We start from the raw sequence: 16,678 nt of genomic DNA on the forward strand, positions 1-16,678 counted from the left end.
AGTGGTGGTAAAATGGCCAATGTAGCAGAGCAGGACCCGTCAGGTCCCAGTGCCCCTCTCCTTGCTTCATCGCCAGACCATGACACCGAACAAGAAACCCTTGCCCCCGAGCTCCAGTACTCAGGAGGATGGTTTATTTGGGCGTTGACCTTCTCCGCGGGAATAAGTGGTCTACTTTTTGGCTACGAGTATGTTACTTCTCTTCGAATCAGTGTTTGGTATATGGCCCATTGTTACAGTCTGTTGACAATTGCTCGAACTCTAGCACCGGTGTCATCTCGTCGACTTTGGTGACCGTCGGATCAGATTTATCCCACCGAACATTGACTACACTTGACAAAAGCCTCATTACGTCTTGCACCAGTTTGTTTGCGTTGATCGCAAGCCCTTTCACCGGCGTACTGGCGGACAAGCTCGGTCGACGGAAGGTCATACTCGGTGCAGATGCGTTGTTCGCAATAGGAGCATTAGTGCAGGCCTTTACCAGTCAGGTCTGGGGTATGATACTGGGACGCAGCATTGTGGGTCTTGCAGTTGGAAGTGCGAGTGCTGTCACTCCACTGTACGTTGACCCTCGACCATCAATGGACTAACCCTTTGTCTTTCTTTCTTGCTAATTTATTCATTCGTCTACAGCTACATATCCGAGCTAGCACCCTCCCACGCAAGAGGAAGACTGGTGACTATCCTCAGTCTGTTCATAACCGGCGGCCAGGTCGTGGCATACATAGTTGGGTGGCTGTTTTCTCTCACGCCCGGAGGATGGCGATGGATCGTGGGCATCGGAGCATTCCCAGCCTTCTTCCAGCTTGCGATTCTTGCATTCCTACCCGAGACCCCTAGGTGGCTGGTCCAGGCTGGGTATAACGCACGAGCAAAGAAAGTCTTGACTAAAATTTACCAAGACTGTCCAGGATGTGACCGAGTGGTGGACCGCTTGGTCCATGACATCAGCAAGGAGATTGAGCAAGAGACCTCGGAGCTGGGACAGCCCAAGCCTCGGGGTTCAACACCTCTGTGGATCCATGATGCATTTGAACGAGGCCAGCAGTTGTTCCACGGGGGCAACCGGAGAGCGTTGATCATTGCGATGATGTTACAGGCTGTGCAGCAACTCTGCGGATTCAACAGTCTCATGTACTTCTCCGCAACCATTTTCGCCTCCCTCTCCTTCTCCTCTCCGACGCTGACCTCGCTCTCGGTGGCAATGACGAACTTCCTCTTCACACTCCTTGCGTTTGTACTGATTGACAAGATTGGACGCCGACGGATTCTTCTCTACTCGATACCAGTGATGGTCATTGCTCTGATACTCTGCGCACTTTCATTCTCATCTCTGGACGGTGCGTGGAATACACAAGCCCCAGCCAGTGGTGACACCCAAGATAGCCCCAGCTCCCTTGTGCCTCTGGCCATTCTTTTCTGTCTGACAACTTATACGGCGGCGTACGCTCTCGGACTCGGCAATGTGCCCTGGCAGCAGTCCGAACTATTATTCCCCCTGAATGTGCGGTCCCTGGGATCTGCCCTGGCAACAGCCACTAATTGGGGATCGAATTTCGTGATTGGTCTCACGTTTTTGCCCATGATGGAATTCTTCTCTCCGCCATGGACCTTTGCGCTTTATGCCGTTGTGTGTGTGGTGGGCTGGTTTGCTGTCTGGAAGATATACCCCGAGATGAGTGGACTTGGCCTGGAAGAAGTCAAGGGCCTATTGGCAGGCGGTTGGGGAGTAGAGGAAAGTTTACAACGACGGCGGCTATCTCGACATATATAGAAACATGCGAAGTATAGAAAATAGAAATGTTTTCTGGCGTGGTGTGTGGAAATAATAATTTCTATTCATCCAATTGAATCTCCCGTCTCCCATTGTTCTTGAATGCATTTGAATTGGGATAGCTTTTGTTGTTTTCAAGAGGAGCACCATGCCTATTGTCCCGAGCCCTAATCAATGACCCTCGCTATTGTTGGCCATTCTACACGCCAGCTCGTTTCGATTGTCTCTACCCCCGAGAATCTCTATTGTTTTAAACTTATTGATCGCCAGGCTCATTCTTCTCAACTTTGGATCACTTGCGTGCTACTTCAACATCACTTTCTTCCTCCTCTCTCACCACCATCATCGCGAGACCTCATACAGTGTGAACTTCATTCTCACTCAGAATTGAGCCCCCACTGATATAGAAAAGTCTCCCAAGATACCCTGTCATCATCAGAAGAATATGGCCATGGCCGCCAACAAAATGCGAGGCCAGCAGATCAGCGCAGGTGGCCACTCCATTCTGGAGCTTCCCAACGAGGTATGTTTACAATGCCTTTTCCCTACAAACAAATGCTCATATTCTACAACAGGTCCTCCACGAAGTTGCAATTGCCCTTCCCACTGATAAGGACCTTATTCAACTGTCTCTCTCATGCAAAGAACTGATGGCGAGAATCCTTGCGCCTGAGTCTGGTGTCTGGCGAGGTCGATTCCAAGGACGTTACAATGTCCCGGCGAAGAAGGCAAACAACGAGCTCATGTTTGAATATATCACTCGAGCCATTGTCCTGAAGGCCAAGATTGATTTCAAAGAAGAAGAAGATGATCGCCAACGCCTTTGGATGAGAGTTCTTCGAACCATGCTGCAAGAATCATTGACCCTTCCCTTTCACTCCCTTCTCCCCAAGACACTCAAATGCATTGGCGACGTAATTCAAAAGACCAACTTCCTCGCAGAGCCACTGAAGCCTGGAAAGCGCTCAGAGTTGTTCTATGCCCTCCAGCTGGTAAGTGCACACAACAACAGGGATGAAACACAAAATAACTGACACACGGTTGACAGTGCTTGTCCGCCTTGTCCCTCGACTCGGCCATCACCCAGCCCTGCCGACGTACCGACTATGACATGGAACACATTTATTCTATCGAAAAAGGCACTCTGGGGGACGGCTTCATGGAAGACGAATCCGAGGACTTCAATGCATCGGAAACCTCGAGCCAGTCATCCGGTGCTGAAACCGATGAGTCCGAAGAAACCCCCGAAGACGATTTCGGTAGCCCAGACAGCTCAGACAGCTCGCTCGAATCGACCGACATCATCACAAACCAACCCACCAGCGAGCCCCAGCCATTCATCGATCACAAGGCACTTGATCTTGCCCTGTTGCTGGAATTCCACAGCTTCTGGCAGCGGCATCTCCTGAGTTACAGCGAGCACACATTTTACGAATCCTTCCAAGCTCTGCCCGACGAGCTCAAGCCCCAGGTTCGCAAAGAGGATCCTAGCAAGGCCTCCTTGCTGAGCACCTTCTGGATGGGATACTACTGTGAGTTATCAAATTGAATATTGATTCGCAGAAGACATGAACTGAATGGAACCTTCTGATAGCATGCATCCACCCCTTCCCATTCTCCCTTGACGACTTGGAGCACCGTCAGACCTGTGGAACGCACGAGGACGAGGTGGAGGCCATGGTAAGCTATCTACAACCACACCTTGCTGTCCAGACTAACGATTTCCAGACCCTCGAACTCACTCCCCATCCCGAATTGTTCTGGCCCTCGGCCTGCAACAAGGCCGTCCCTCTGGCCAAAAGTGTGAAGACCGTTCGTGTCGCTTTCGAGGGAAAGCAGGGCATGCATGGCCCATGCCCCGACGAGAACGACGTCTTCGGCTTCACTGAGGAGATTGAGGTTGCTTATGGGGGGATCCAGGGCTGGAAGCGGATCTGCTTCGCCATCTGCGAGCGCGTCGACAATGAGCCCGCTGATTTGAGCGAAGGCACTGATGGCTGGGTGCATGTCTATGAGGCCGTGATCATCCCTGGTGGACGGACCATGCTTGGGCGTTGGATGGACCTCAAGGAGCCCTCGGCCAAGGGCCCGTTCATTTTCTGGGATGTTTAGCTTGGCCTTTGAATTTGATATTAGTTTTTCTTGGCCTCTGGTTACATTGGTCTTTGGAGTTTCTGGGAGAACTCAAGCAATTCGCGAAAAATGAAAAACCAAAAAAAGGGGAATCAAAACCCCAAAAGGAGACGACAGTAGCATAGTAATAGTTGGCAATCGAATCATTTCCGCCAAGCAGATGTTTATGAGCGTAGTACTTTGTAAAAAAGAAAAAACGTATTATGCGTTAAGAGGGAATAGATGATTGCTGGAAATCACAACCGGAGCTAAGTAGTAAGACATTCGACTTCTCCAGTTGTAACGGCGACGTGTCGGTGAGCTCTGGCTGCTCTCAAGGTGTAGAATTCTGGCCCTATTCTTCGATGTCCTTCACTTTTTCCCACTCACCCTTGAGGTTCTCCTTCCATAAGTTGACCTTGTTATCGCCACCACTGACAGCCAGAATGTTACCGCTGAGACTCCAGCTAACACGCCACAGCACAGAGTCAAACTCCAATGTTTTGCTAGACCACTCGCCCGGCTTTGAAGGGTCGGAAGTCCAGATGCGAACGGTCTTGTCTTGCGAGGCGGAGGCGATATAGGACTTGGAGAGAATGCTCGGGGACCAGGCGACATCACGGACCCAGTCTGAGTGGCCCTCGAGGGTCTGTGTGAGGTTGTAGGACTTGGATTCCGCGCTAAAATCGAGTCAGTTTCATGTGCGCATTACTCTCAAAAGTTCAGAAGACCTACTTGTAATCCCAAATCTTGACCAGGTTGTCACTTCCACCGGTCACGAAGCGGCGCTGTTGACCGGGTCCAGGGTTGGAGCTGATCAAGCTACCAGCGAAGGCAGCGGGGGCCCAGCTGATAGAGTTGACACCCATTCCGTGGGCGTGGAAGGTCTGGTGAGTCCAGTTGTTGTCGCGGAACTCGAGAACGCTGACATGGCCATCGGAGGAGGCACAGGCAAGAAGGCATCCGCTCTCATGAGGAGCCCAAGAGACCATGTTCACGGAGGCAGTGTGCAGGGAGAAATCGAAGACCTTAGTCCAAGTGCTACCACTGGATGGGGAGGTCGCATTTTGAGGCTGTTCACGCCAGATGAGAACCTTGCCATCGTACGAGGACGAGGCCAGGATGGTGCCAAACTTGGGGTGAGCCTGGGGAACAATTGCATGGTTAGCCAAGTTGCGCACACGACGGAATTAGGTCACTCACCCATGCGACACACCACACGGCACCCTCGTGGCTGTTCCAAGACCCGTCAGTAAATAGAATATCCCCGCTTTGCTGCATCACTCTGCTCACCCCTTCAGTGTCTCGACCAGTCGGTGTGATTCCCCCTCAATTTCGAAGATCTTTATCGTTTTGTCGGATGAGCATGTCGCGAGACGGCGGCCATAGTAGTCGAGACCAGCATCATGCTGTATTCCAGGTACCTCAATTAGCTCGAACACAGTGGGAGAAAGAAGCGACTGCCAATTCGGGTTCGCATAGCACATACAATCATCTCTTCGTGCCCAGAATTCGAGATCACCTGAGGGGTCGCCTAAAAAGTGAAGCTATCAGCGAGTGAATTGAGAAGCGCAGGTTCTTCTGGCAGCCTACCATCTTGAAATATAGAAGCAAACAATTGCAGTTAGTGAGGCGGGCTCCGGATCAGCTCTCCTTTGGAGCCAAACAACTGGCCCTTTGGCCTATCGCTCTTATCGCCACTGACTAAGCGCACGTGACTCATCACACGTGATTGGGCCTCGGTCCATCGGTTACCCCACGGAGCTCGTGGCGGGTGTCTTACATCTTGTCCTCGCATCATACATCTTGTTCTCATTCAGTTGGAGAAAAGAGCTTGATTATTTCCGAAACTACTTGTTACACCATCCCGCCAGTCGGTATAAGGTCACCATGGGCGATGCGCTATGTGGGCCATCCAATGCCCTCCAGAACTTCCAGAAGCATACTTCCGTTGATCGGACACTACAGCAAGACCGGTTAACTTCACGGCAATCACCGGGCCAGGTTGGTTGCAATTCTTGTATTCCAGTGTCTGTTTGGTACTGACATCCCCAGGGGTTTCGATCTCAGAACCCTCAAGAGGGCATACTTGACCCGGAGTTCGCCGCATTCGAAGCCAACCTTGCTGGCCCCGCATTACCAGACTTACAACACCCTGCTCACTTTGCACAATCACACCATGCAGCCACTCACCATCCGGCCGCCCATCATATGGGGAACGCCAGTTGGGCTTCCGACTTCCAGAACTTACAAATATCGGGACCGTCGCACCCCGCGCAGCTACAACGGCCTAACATCGCACCCGCAACAGCAAATGGCGGGTGGCATGCTGAGTTCATGAAGCAACAACAAAGACCGATGCAACAGGCCCATCAGACACCGCAAATGCACGGGGCTTACCAACCGTCTTTCGCACCGAGCTATCCTATGTATGGGTCGATGAATCAGATGCAGCCATCCCAAGCTATGCAAAGCCAGCAGAAGCCTGTGGAGCAATTTGATGAATCTGCCTTTGAAGCCGCCTTTGACCAAGCCCGGGCAGATATGGAACTGCAGGGAGCCGATCAAAAAGAGACTCAGCAGAATTTAGAGGACACCCATGAATATGAGCCAGTCACCGAAGACGTTCGACTAGGATCCGATCTCATCCCACAGAGCGAGAAGCAAGACCCACAGACCCGAGGACGCGATGCCGATGAACTCGCACGAACCGCCGGACAACTCCTAGATAGCGTGCGCAATGAGCAAAGTGAGAAGTTCGCGCAAAGCAACTTCCTGGCATTGATGCGTCGGATTCGAGATCGTGAGGTGGAAGTGGAAGGGGACGAGTTTCGTGAAGTCAGTACCAACCCGTAACGGTTTGGATGTCCGACGCGACAGAAACACCGGTATCACTCGGTCCGTCTACGAGGACCTTTGTCCTTGCTAATTTTGGTGTAGACGGCGCATTCCCTTCACCCAGGTGGGCGTTACTACCCGGGCCAACATCCCCCCCAGTAAGGAACCCCTATCGGGTCCACCGTGAGAGCGAAACCTGACGCAATGTCCAGGTGAGGATACCAGGGACTTTCCATCGGCCTCGGAAGGAATATCCCATTCGCCCAGTCCTGGACCTGACAGCACGTATGAGCCCCTGGAAGGGTTTATCAATAGTCAGGGGCTTGTGGATCGACGCAGCGTTCCGTTTTGCTTTTTGAACCGAGAGTTGGAGGCACATTTCCTGCATTAGCGGGCATGACCAGGCCACATTGATTTGAGTCATTGAAGGATCTGCATTCAATGGAGTTTGACTATTGAAGAAGTGTACAGATACTTACTACACTATGATGGCACCTGCCTTAGCGCAGGTACCGGTACATATCTTATTGATACCCCCAATGAACAATATGAACAATAGTAAGCACGTGACTTTATTGAGAACAATAGCGGCGTTCATTGAGATTTCCCAATTCGGCAATTGAATGCCCCACGGTGGCCTCTGATTGGCTGCTTATTGAGCTCGCCTTGCTATTGTATTCATCCGTTTGACAGTCGGGCCTTATAGTCCTTCTTCGCGCTGTTTCTATTTCTTCCCCTCTCTCACCTTCTCACCTTCTCATTCTTCCATTCTCCCATTCTCTCATTCCATCCTTCTCATCTACCGGTGGTCATTGATTTCAATCTGAGTCCATCAACAATGAAGCCTCCATCGGATACTGTGAAACACAGCCTTCAGAAGCTTGCTGAGGCACGTGCCAATCGCAGCTCTGGCACTACTTCTACCCCTGCTCCTCCACCTTACACACTCTCGGTGACCAGACCAAGCGGCACCAGCGTGATGACCTTTGACCAACTCGATCAAGCCGACTATTACTATCAAGAGGAGCCCACGCCGATCACAATCCACATCGACAACTCGGTCAATGTGACCGGCAATGGAAACTCTATTACTCTGCCAGCATCGGGCCTTAACTCCTCCACCCCGACTGGTGAAACCAAAAGCTCACCTCCCATGGGATCGCTCACTGCCGTGATCATTGGCGCTTTAAGCCACGCCAACGCTCTCCGCGACGACGCCGGAGTCTTGCGACCCATCAATATCAATGTCAACTCTGGGGTCCGCGTTGACGGCGAGAATAATGTGATCTCGCATGGGGCGGGACCCAAGCCTGAACTGGGGCCTGTCAACAAGTCTGGCGACAATATCAACCTGAAGCGCCGTGCAAGCTCGGTTAGTATATCAGCCCATGAGTGAAACTTAGTCCTCCTTACTAACCGATGACCAGGAGCCTACCGAGACACCTAATACGCAACGTCGCCGTACTTTCTGAAATCATTTTACCTTGGAGGGTGAGATAGATGGCTTTCACATCTCTCGTTTCTCTCTCATGCTCTCTGAGCATCGACTATTGCTTTCACGTTTGATTGGTTATCTTGGGGGCTACATTCATCTTACGAAGAGGAGTTATTCATAGATTGGTGGCAGGCTTTTCTTATTTCAGTCCGTTTGTTTGTCTTGTGCGCTTCACGTAAGTGATCCGTAATATCTATCATGATTGATGACTCTGTTAGTTTGCTTTAGTTATTCAAGCGATGTGATGTATTTGTTATTCAAAATCGCGTGTTTACTTTCAAGGTTGACTCGAAACATGAGTTATTTCGGACTGCCAGTTGAATTCAAGTCCTCTCAAAGAGGGTTATCAGCAATCATTTTGTGGTAATTGTCTCCATAAGTATATGGGTTGTGATGTAGGGTAAACATTAATCCATTTCGCATGTGCGCCCTTGCAGGACCACTCTGCTTATCGTTTATCCCCTGGATTACCATGTTTGTCCACATAGGTCCAGGCGAGACTGACGAAGAGTACTCAAGGTCGAGCACCCGCCTCGAAGTTCTTTATTCTTATTTCCAGTACGAAGTATGTGCCCAGTTGCTTATTCCACATTCGCAGACTTTAGAAGCGGGGTGGAATCCAAACGAATCAAACCCACTGATAGCCATGTGGGTATACAATTCCCTAAAGAGCTTGATTGGCTTGGATCAGTGAGCTGTTTTAGCCCTCATGTACTTGCATGTATGAGCATAACGAATCAACTAGCGGTGAGGGGTGAATCTAATGTCGATCGATGCATCTCTAGGCGGGGGATTGCAAAGGAGCAAGAAACATATGTGGAAAACAGTCTGTTCACATGTTCTATAGTGGGTACTGACGGGAAACTATTTGATTAAAAAAGTGGAACGAGGCCACTGGCACTCTGGGGAAAGCTAAGTGGCGACTCTGAGCTTGAGCTTTCCCCAGAGCAAGGCAGGATGTTCTCGATTCTTCTACAAGTACCCTGATCAAAGTGATGTCTTTCGCTATAGATCCTTTGAGAGATCAAGAGCCTCTACCAGAATACGAGCATCCATCTGAGACGCGATGTCCACGTCAGTACAGACCATGATGTATGATATACGTTCAACAAACTGACAATCGTGGTAGTGAAATTTGCAGATATCGCGACCATCGATCTTGCAGAGTACGATCGCCCAGGAGGTAGGGAAAGACTAGCGCAGCAACTAAAGCAGCATGTGCATAACGTTGGTATGCTTGATCAATCTCAACGCATGGAAGAATATTAACAGGAGAAGGCTTCTTTTACATTACCAACATTGGCCTCTCTCAAGCCGAGATCGACCTACAATTTGCCATCGCCAAAAGGTTTTTTGAACTTCCCAAAGAAGAGCGTCTCAAACACCGTGCTCCTTTAGAGAGAGGCAGCTATAATGGTTATCGGCCCCTAGGAGCACTCAGCCTCTTCCCTGGAATGCAGGACACCTTGGAATTCTACAGCATCTTCAAATTCATTCCCTCGAGTGAACGATCGCACCCTCATATCGTTCGCCGATACTTCAAACAAATTGAAAGCTTCTCCAGGCACATGCACGAGAATGTTTCTTTCAAAGTTCTGCGTGTACTTGCACTCATGCTTGAATTACCCGAAGACCAATTTGTCAACGGAAACCGCTACGAGGATGAATGCGACAGCTCTATACGATACATGCTTTACCATCCACGGTCACAGAAGGAGAACAAGACCTTTGATGACGTGTATTTTCGGGGACATACCGACAAAGGAACCATGACGTTTATGTTCCAGCAGCCAATATCAGGATTGCAGACTCAGCATTCGAAAGAATCAGACTGGGAGTATCTGCATATTCCTGCAGGATCAGTTGCAGTCAATATTGGCGATACACTTCAATTTCTTACGAATGGGTATTTGAAAAGTGGATTCCATCGGGTGATAGCGCCACCCAGTGATCAAGTACATCTCAGTCGACTCGGGTTGCTGTACTTTGTACGACCCACTGATAAGTTGCCATGGAGGACACTTGACAGTCCTTTCCTGCAGAGGGCTGGGTATGGGAAGACTACAACGGAGAGAGATCAGGATATCTCTGGACTGGATTGGTGGAGAGCTGGGGTTAGGACAAGGAAAGGTGCGAACTACATGAGTTCTGCGGCTAGTACGGTATAAGGGGAAGTTTTAGTAAAGAAGTCATCCACAGAGGAGCTTGAACTTTGTGACGAGCCTGGTGACTACTACAGCGTCCTCAAGCTGAGATAGACTAGCGAAAAGAAGATCAGAGCCAGGAACAGCCGATTGCTCTTCCCAAGAAGGCATTTCCCGTTACCCGAGGAAAGATAATAAATGTGATAAACTTTCATATATCAGTAGGTTGGCTTCCAATATTCCAAACGAACGCTCTATGAACTCTAAGATTCTATATAGATCATTCATAAGACGCTCATTCCGATCATAACCTCGCCCGACGATCTGAGCCAATCACTTCTTCCATAGCGGCAACCATATTTTGAATCTCTTCCAACTTTTTTGGAAGACCATGAGCAACACTATGCTCAAATGTTCTTCGCAGCGTAGGGACACAAAAAGATTCCACCGCCAACGATGATTCTTTGAAAGCCGGCGGCTCTCTCGTTGCCCGAGTATGCAAGGTGGGGATGTTGAGACGCGCCGTATACAAATCCGGGTTCAAAGGACATGGGATCTCCAATGGCGATCGATCCAAAAAGAACAAGCGAGAATTGCGGAGCACGGGCTTCAGCATATCGGTCACGTTCCCTATGACCGTCACTGCAGATTGAATGGGTTCTGGGAGCTTCAGGTATTGATCATACTGAGCCGAGCGAATGATTCGTTCCTCTTCCTGGGAAAGCGAACCGTAGATCGCCTGGTAGTAGGTAGGGTCTGACGCAATGATAGGCACTGCCGAGCAGAAAATAGCGAATTGAACAGGAAGGGGTTTGTCTGGTTGTGCGACACGCTGCCCAAGGAGATAGGCAGCCAAAATTGATGCGCCCGTGCTAAAGCCGAAAACACCGTCGAATGGTCCTTCTTTCTCAAATTCTGCATGGACTAGAGCTTCTGCTGCTCTCATGCTGGCAGGATCAAAGGTCGATGTGTAGCAGAGATACGGGCCGGGCATGGCTTCAGCGCCTGTGGTTGTATGAGTAACACACTGATAAGACACTCAAGTCGCATGAACTGACCAGGTGCGGGTGAACATTCAATATTTCCAGCGAGAAAGTGAAACTCCCAGCTTGGATCACAGATCTTTCTTATCGTTGACATTTGGCGCTTCATAATGTCGGGATTCATGCCGAAGCCATGAAGGCAAAGTATCCTCATTTTGGTTGATTGAGACTGGAAATTGTATGTCAATATGATATGAGCAATAACAGTGGTCCTTTCGTATGAGGTGACTTGGAATGAGAATTCAAAGAGTTGAAAATATCGCTGTTTACTTGGAAAGCCGTTTCTTGTTTTGTAGAGGAGACTTGACGGGCACGCCGATGCAAAGCAGTAAATCGAGCAATATGAAGCGAGCTTCGGTTCACGCAGCCGGCACTAGTATCGATGCTATCCACGCCCACTCGGCAAATAAGCGGTGATATGATCTTCATGAGATAACGAGGCCCAATGAGACCAACGCAACGTGTGCGGGCCCAATGCTAGGGGCGACCCGATTGAAATCGCATATGAGCTGAAAAATAGGGCTGGCTACGGTGTGCGCATAAGCCGACGCCAATTTCAAGCATCGGTGGACATACACGTAACGTGTATGGCCTTTCAGAGCCAAAGAAAATTTGCGGTGAAAGTGTAAGCATCAAACACGATCCCACAACCTGTGGTCCAGGCTGATGCCGGCCCTGTTGGATGCCAATAAGCTTCCAATTGATTTGCTGTGGAGTGCTGATTTGGACGCAGTCTTCAGCTCCGTTCCACCAACTAGCGGCTCTATGGAGTGCTGTGCTTTGCACTTGTCATTTAGGCCGGAATGCGGCCGAATAGCCGGGTAATCTCTTTTTCCCCCGGTTTCCAGTCACAGAGATCTGCGGCCCAAGATGCTCTGATAAGCATGAAATGGCCCAAAAGATCCTCACAAAGAGGTGTGTGCTGTGAAGGGAGATCTCAAAGGGGTAGAGCAAGATTTGTTTTGAGTCAAGAGAAAGGGCTTGAAAATTGAAAGCTTCAGTTCAAAGATTATTGGAAAAATGAGATGCTGATAACTCAAGCCTAATAGATGTCATCTCACCTCAGAGAAAGAATTGAAAGCAGACGTCTAGAGGGTAAGCCCAATGCTGCAAGAACACATGGAGAATCGAGAGTGGTTGATGCCTCATGACTCAGGCATCCAATTTGGAGACTTCGGAGATCTTTCGGCTTTGACTCTTTCTACTCCTCATCTCCCTAACGTCGACCAGCTATCACCTCGTACCCTGTTGCTTTCCGGCAATGTCTGAGCTGTGCACCAGAACAAGAGAGGAATCATGTTGAGAGCTCCGTTGTGCGTCAGCCTTGGCAATATAGCCCAGATGAGAGTCATGTCTCAGATCCGAAATCGGGGCCGAGCATCGCCCTGACTCGGCTCCTAAGGTTATCCTTCGTCTCACCTATATCTTGCACCGAGGTGTCTACATCAACAAATTACCGCTGTTGGGCTTACCGGTGAGCTGATGGACCAAGTCATGGAAGAACTTCCCATGGAAGTCCCGTTGCCAAGTTCCGAGCAGCTTTACATGAAAAGTGCCCACGACGATCTTTATCTCGTTCAGATTTCCTGGCCCCTGAGTTGGCAAAATGGCCGTTTCTTCGAGGGCTCAGCTCCCATCATGTAGCTATTCCCAGCTCTGACGATTGGAGCATTGTGCCTGACAACCAGGGATAGATACATCGTCGATGGAAACGCCTTGTTTTTAACCGCAACCGAAGCAGCTTGGCGGCGCGCGGCGGAGTCACGCTTTGTCGGAGGCGTCGTCGTCGCCGTCGGTTACCCTCTCACCGGCAAATTGTACGATTCAAAGCGACGCAGCTTCGATTTGACGCCGCCAACGGCAACTCCGATCCCTGGATTCGGAGGCGCGCATCAGTTTCTTGATTTTATCGAAGGAGTCGTCAAACCCCATGTCAAGACTCGATTTCCGCACGTGTCCATCTCGAGAGAAGCTCTCTATGGACACTCTTATGGGGGGGCTTCTAGCTTTGCATACACTGTTTACGCGCACGACCTCTTTTGATTGCTACATTGCTAGCAGTCCCTCTGTCTGGTGGAATGATCATTCCATCTTGGAGACAGCAAAGACTTTTCTAGCAAAGGAGCGACGCGACGAAACCCCGCCGTCTCTTATGGTATTCTGGGGTTCCCTCGAGGAGAACCCCATCCGGTGGGATGATGAATCATCTGACCAATTTGAGTCTAGAAAGCACATTGCGTCGATATTCAGGACAAGTGAGAACTCTGTCAAGATCTGCGAGTTGTTGCAAGGGTCTCACCACCTGCGGACAACCTTGATGCACGAGTTCACCGGCGAAGAACACACGAGTGTGATGGCATGCTCAATGAATCGGGGTTTGACACAGTTTTTCGAAGACTGGCCTTTACTAAGATAGAGAGCTCGTGACAATATTCTGCCGCATTGTGTTTTTATTGTTTTTTTTTTGTGCCGGAGTTCCTGATGGGGATGTCAATGGCCCCCAATACTTGTGACGGGGACCATCATACACCGAGCCGATCAGAATTAGTGCTAATTTTGCACTCTTCGGTTCCTAGTGAGCCAGATGAATGCCAAGGATCGCACGATTCAAGGTCTGACAATGTTCATGTCAACCCAGTGACCTAAAGCCAAAGCAGAATGTATTCAGAAGCGGCAAACACCTGTTCAACCGCAGAAAAGGAGATTGTACTGATCCTCAGGAATGAGCTACGGGAGTGTTCGGGCTTGGGAGAAACCCAGAGTGGTTAGCGCAAAGATAATTGGGGGCCATTTGCGATCTAATCTGATCCGATTTGTGAACCGCCCACCACTCGCCTCTGCAAGGTTGCATGGAACATTCGCCTGCATCTAGATTCTGGCCTACGGAGACATTTCAGCCACTTCATTCTAGGAAAAGACTGTGAATAGCCCATCAGCGAGGCACACAGTAGATTGTTCACGCCACCCGCTATCGGAGCATAACCCGCTTAATCTCGAGTTTGGAGGGCCAAGATGACATGGAAGACGCCAAGGACCCATGCCTCTTGTGGGTTGATTGCCGATTTAATTTTCTTATGGCATGAGAAACTGGATTTTTCCTCACGTCGCTTGTTCGTGCCCAAGCCCGAAAGTTTAAAATGCCCTGGTGATATTTAACAATCGGACTTCGCCCACAAAAAACCGAGTTCAGGTTGCTTGCAGGTAAAAATGACTATCCTGAGCAGGTTTCACAGGATTGTTGGCAACTCCGCCGACACCGCCAACACGACCCCTGTTGACGATCCAATCGTTATACAGCTGCAGGCGGGTGACAAAGAAGCAGCACATGCTCTCGACACTGAGGTTAACAAAGATGATGATAAGCCGACCGAAAATGCCCAGGCCGGTGTGCAGAAGATCGAGGCAGTGACTTTGACCTGGGGGAGGAGTTCTATGTTCATGGTTTTGATATTGTACGGCTACTATTGTCATTTCACAATTTGCGATTGAGGACTCCGTCTAACCTTTCTCGCAGTATCTGGCTTCTGACACTGGTCAACAACATGAGATCCTCCGTGGTGTACAGCTTGACCGCATACGCAACAAGCTCTTTCGCCGGTCACTCGCTCTTGACTGTCATCAACATTGTGTCGTCTGCCATGGCAGGGGCAGTTTATATTCCTATGGCTAAGGCATTGGACCTATGGGGTCGTGCAGAAGGATTTCTTCTGATGGTCGCCATGTGCATACTGGGAATAGTACTGCTGGCTTCTTCACACAACCTTCCTACGTACTGCGCGGGAGAAGTGAGTCATCGCACTTCAACTCTGACCTCAAGAGGCTAACCTTATCACAGGTCTTCTACTCTGTCGGTTTTGGAGGCCTCGCATACAGCTGGGACGTACTTGCAGCAGACGTGACGAACCTGAGAAATCGAGGTCTTGCCTTTGCTTTCACATCGTCCCCAGCCTTGATCTCGGCATTCGCTGGATCGAAGGCTGCTGCCGAGTTCCTTCTTCATGTTAATTGGCGATGGGGTTATGGAATGTGGGCAATTGTCTTGCCGGCGTTCGCATTGCCTCTGTATGCCCTCTTGGCCTACAATCTGCGGCGAGCAGAAAGACAGGGGACGATCAACAGAGAAAGAACCAAGTTTAGGTTCAGCCTGGAATCAGTCTGGTGGGTTGTCAAGGAATTCGATTGTGAGTAGCTAACATGAAATCGCCTTCAAGGCTTGTTGTCGATTGCTAACCTCGGATAATTCTTGATAGTGATGGGTGTTATCCTCTTCGCTGGCGGTATGGTCGTGTTCCTGCTGCCGTTTACGCTGGCTAGTACTGCGCCCAGCGGCTGGCAAACAGGGTACATCATCGCGATGCTCGTTGTCGGTCTCGTCCTCCTGATTTCCTTCGGCTTTTACGAAACTTATCTCGCCCCGGTCCCATTCTTGGATTACAAATTCCTCACGGACCGAACCATCTTGGGTGCATGTCTCTTGAACATGACATACCAGATCTCTTATTACTGCTATGGGAGTTACCTATCGTCATTTTTGCAAGTAGTGTACCACTTGGACGTTGCCACTGCTGGATACGTGGGAAACACATTCAGCGTGGTTTCATTTGTCTTCTTGTTCGTCACTGGCTGGCTGATTCGAGTGACCGGACGATTCAAGTGGATCCTCTGGATTTGCGTGCCGCTCTACATATTTGGGCTGGGCCTCATGATTCACTTCCGTACCCCCGGTGGATACATCGGCTACATTGTCATGTGCGAGATCTTCTTCTCTGTCCCAGGTGGCATCTTCATTCTTTGTGTGCAGCTGGCCGTTCTTGCATCCGTTGATCACCAGCACGTTGCTGCGGCACTTGCTTTGCTTTTCGTGATGGGTAGTATCGGTGGATCCATTGGCAGTGCCATTTGCGGCGCTATCTGGACAAATACCTTCCTGTCAAAGCTCCAGCAGACTCTCCCAGAAGAGGCCTTATCCGATTTGTCACTTATCTATGCAAGCCTACCGGTGCAACTCAGCTACCCCGTCGGTAGCCCAATCCGCGATGCAATCATCGAAGCATATGGCTATGCTCAGCCAATCATGCTTGCTTCTGGCACTGGATTCATGGTGCTGGGATTCATTTGGGTTGGCATGATGAAGAACTTGAATGTGAAGACGATGACCCAGACGAAGGGCAACGTCTTCTGATGGCATTGGATATTTGGGTAAACACACAAAGATCAACAATATCAAACGAAACAGTAGCAAAGCAAACCCAAACAAAAACTATAATTG

At 49.9% G+C, this 16,678-nt stretch overlaps 9 protein-coding genes across 9 annotated transcripts; 7 read left to right on the forward strand and 2 right to left on the reverse strand.

Annotated features, from left to right (window-relative positions):
- Positions 1 to 12: 12 nt before the first annotated feature.
- N7506_012151 (putative MFS myo-inositol transporter) lies at positions 13 to 1,777 on the forward strand (the record flags this gene model as incomplete). The annotated part of the gene is made up of 3 exons (XM_056961442.1): positions 13 to 188; positions 266 to 562; positions 637 to 1,777. 3 exons carry the CDS (start codon positions 13 to 15, stop codon positions 1,775 to 1,777), a joined length of 1,614 nt encoding a protein of 537 aa, XP_056805976.1.
- Positions 1,778 to 2,228: 451 nt separating this feature from the next.
- N7506_012152 (uncharacterized protein) lies at positions 2,229 to 3,889 on the forward strand (the record flags this gene model as incomplete). Its single annotated transcript, XM_056961443.1, has 5 exons — positions 2,229 to 2,300; positions 2,353 to 2,769; positions 2,826 to 3,309; positions 3,372 to 3,457; positions 3,506 to 3,889. 5 exons carry the CDS (start codon positions 2,229 to 2,231, stop codon positions 3,887 to 3,889), a joined length of 1,443 nt encoding a protein of 480 aa, XP_056805977.1.
- A 355-nt stretch (positions 3,890 to 4,244) lies between these two features.
- On the reverse strand, positions 4,245 to 5,485 carry sec13 (GTPase-activating protein SEC13; the record flags this gene model as incomplete). Its single annotated transcript, XM_056961444.1, has 6 exons — positions 4,245 to 4,569; positions 4,625 to 5,034; positions 5,093 to 5,123; positions 5,183 to 5,298; positions 5,379 to 5,423; positions 5,483 to 5,485. 6 exons carry the CDS (start codon positions 5,483 to 5,485, stop codon positions 4,245 to 4,247), a joined length of 930 nt encoding a protein of 309 aa, XP_056805978.1.
- Positions 5,486 to 5,779: 294 nt separating this feature from the next.
- On the forward strand, positions 5,780 to 6,745 carry pex20 (the record flags this gene model as incomplete). Its single annotated transcript, XM_056961445.1, has 2 exons — positions 5,780 to 5,893; positions 5,945 to 6,745. The coding sequence occupies 2 exons, from the start codon at positions 5,780 to 5,782 to the stop codon at positions 6,743 to 6,745; spliced, it is 915 nt and encodes a 304-aa protein (XP_056805979.1).
- Positions 6,746 to 7,565: 820 nt separating this feature from the next.
- On the forward strand, positions 7,566 to 8,199 carry N7506_012155 (uncharacterized protein; the record flags this gene model as incomplete). Its single annotated transcript, XM_056961446.1, has 2 exons — positions 7,566 to 8,099; positions 8,155 to 8,199. 2 exons carry the CDS (start codon positions 7,566 to 7,568, stop codon positions 8,197 to 8,199), a joined length of 579 nt encoding a protein of 192 aa, XP_056805980.1.
- Positions 8,200 to 9,217: 1,018 nt separating this feature from the next.
- Positions 9,218 to 10,390, forward strand: N7506_012156 (uncharacterized protein; the record flags this gene model as incomplete). The annotated part of the gene is made up of 3 exons (XM_056961447.1): positions 9,218 to 9,296; positions 9,352 to 9,453; positions 9,495 to 10,390. The coding sequence occupies 3 exons, from the start codon at positions 9,218 to 9,220 to the stop codon at positions 10,388 to 10,390; spliced, it is 1,077 nt and encodes a 358-aa protein (XP_056805981.1).
- Positions 10,391 to 10,670: 280 nt separating this feature from the next.
- N7506_012157 (uncharacterized protein) lies at positions 10,671 to 11,563 on the reverse strand (the record flags this gene model as incomplete). Its single annotated transcript, XM_056961448.1, has 2 exons — positions 10,671 to 11,371; positions 11,425 to 11,563. 2 exons carry the CDS (start codon positions 11,561 to 11,563, stop codon positions 10,671 to 10,673), a joined length of 840 nt encoding a protein of 279 aa, XP_056805982.1.
- A 1,340-nt stretch (positions 11,564 to 12,903) lies between these two features.
- On the forward strand, positions 12,904 to 13,452 carry N7506_012158 (siderophore esterase; the record flags this gene model as incomplete). The annotated part of the gene is made up of 2 exons (XM_056961449.1): positions 12,904 to 13,049; positions 13,104 to 13,452. The coding sequence occupies 2 exons, from the start codon at positions 12,904 to 12,906 to the stop codon at positions 13,450 to 13,452; spliced, it is 495 nt and encodes a 164-aa protein (XP_056805983.1).
- Positions 13,453 to 14,616: 1,164 nt separating this feature from the next.
- Positions 14,617 to 16,591, forward strand: mirB (uncharacterized protein; the record flags this gene model as incomplete). The annotated part of the gene is made up of 4 exons (XM_056961450.1): positions 14,617 to 14,861; positions 14,924 to 15,194; positions 15,245 to 15,590; positions 15,660 to 16,591. 4 exons carry the CDS (start codon positions 14,617 to 14,619, stop codon positions 16,589 to 16,591), a joined length of 1,794 nt encoding a protein of 597 aa, XP_056805984.1.
- Between the last annotated feature and the right edge of the window lie 87 nt (positions 16,592 to 16,678).

This window comes from Penicillium brevicompactum (genome assembly GCF_028827555.1).
Source record: "Penicillium brevicompactum strain IBT 35665 chromosome Unknown utg000009l_segment0_segment0, whole genome shotgun sequence".
Lineage (NCBI taxonomy): Eukaryota > Fungi > Ascomycota > Eurotiomycetes > Eurotiales > Aspergillaceae > Penicillium > Penicillium brevicompactum.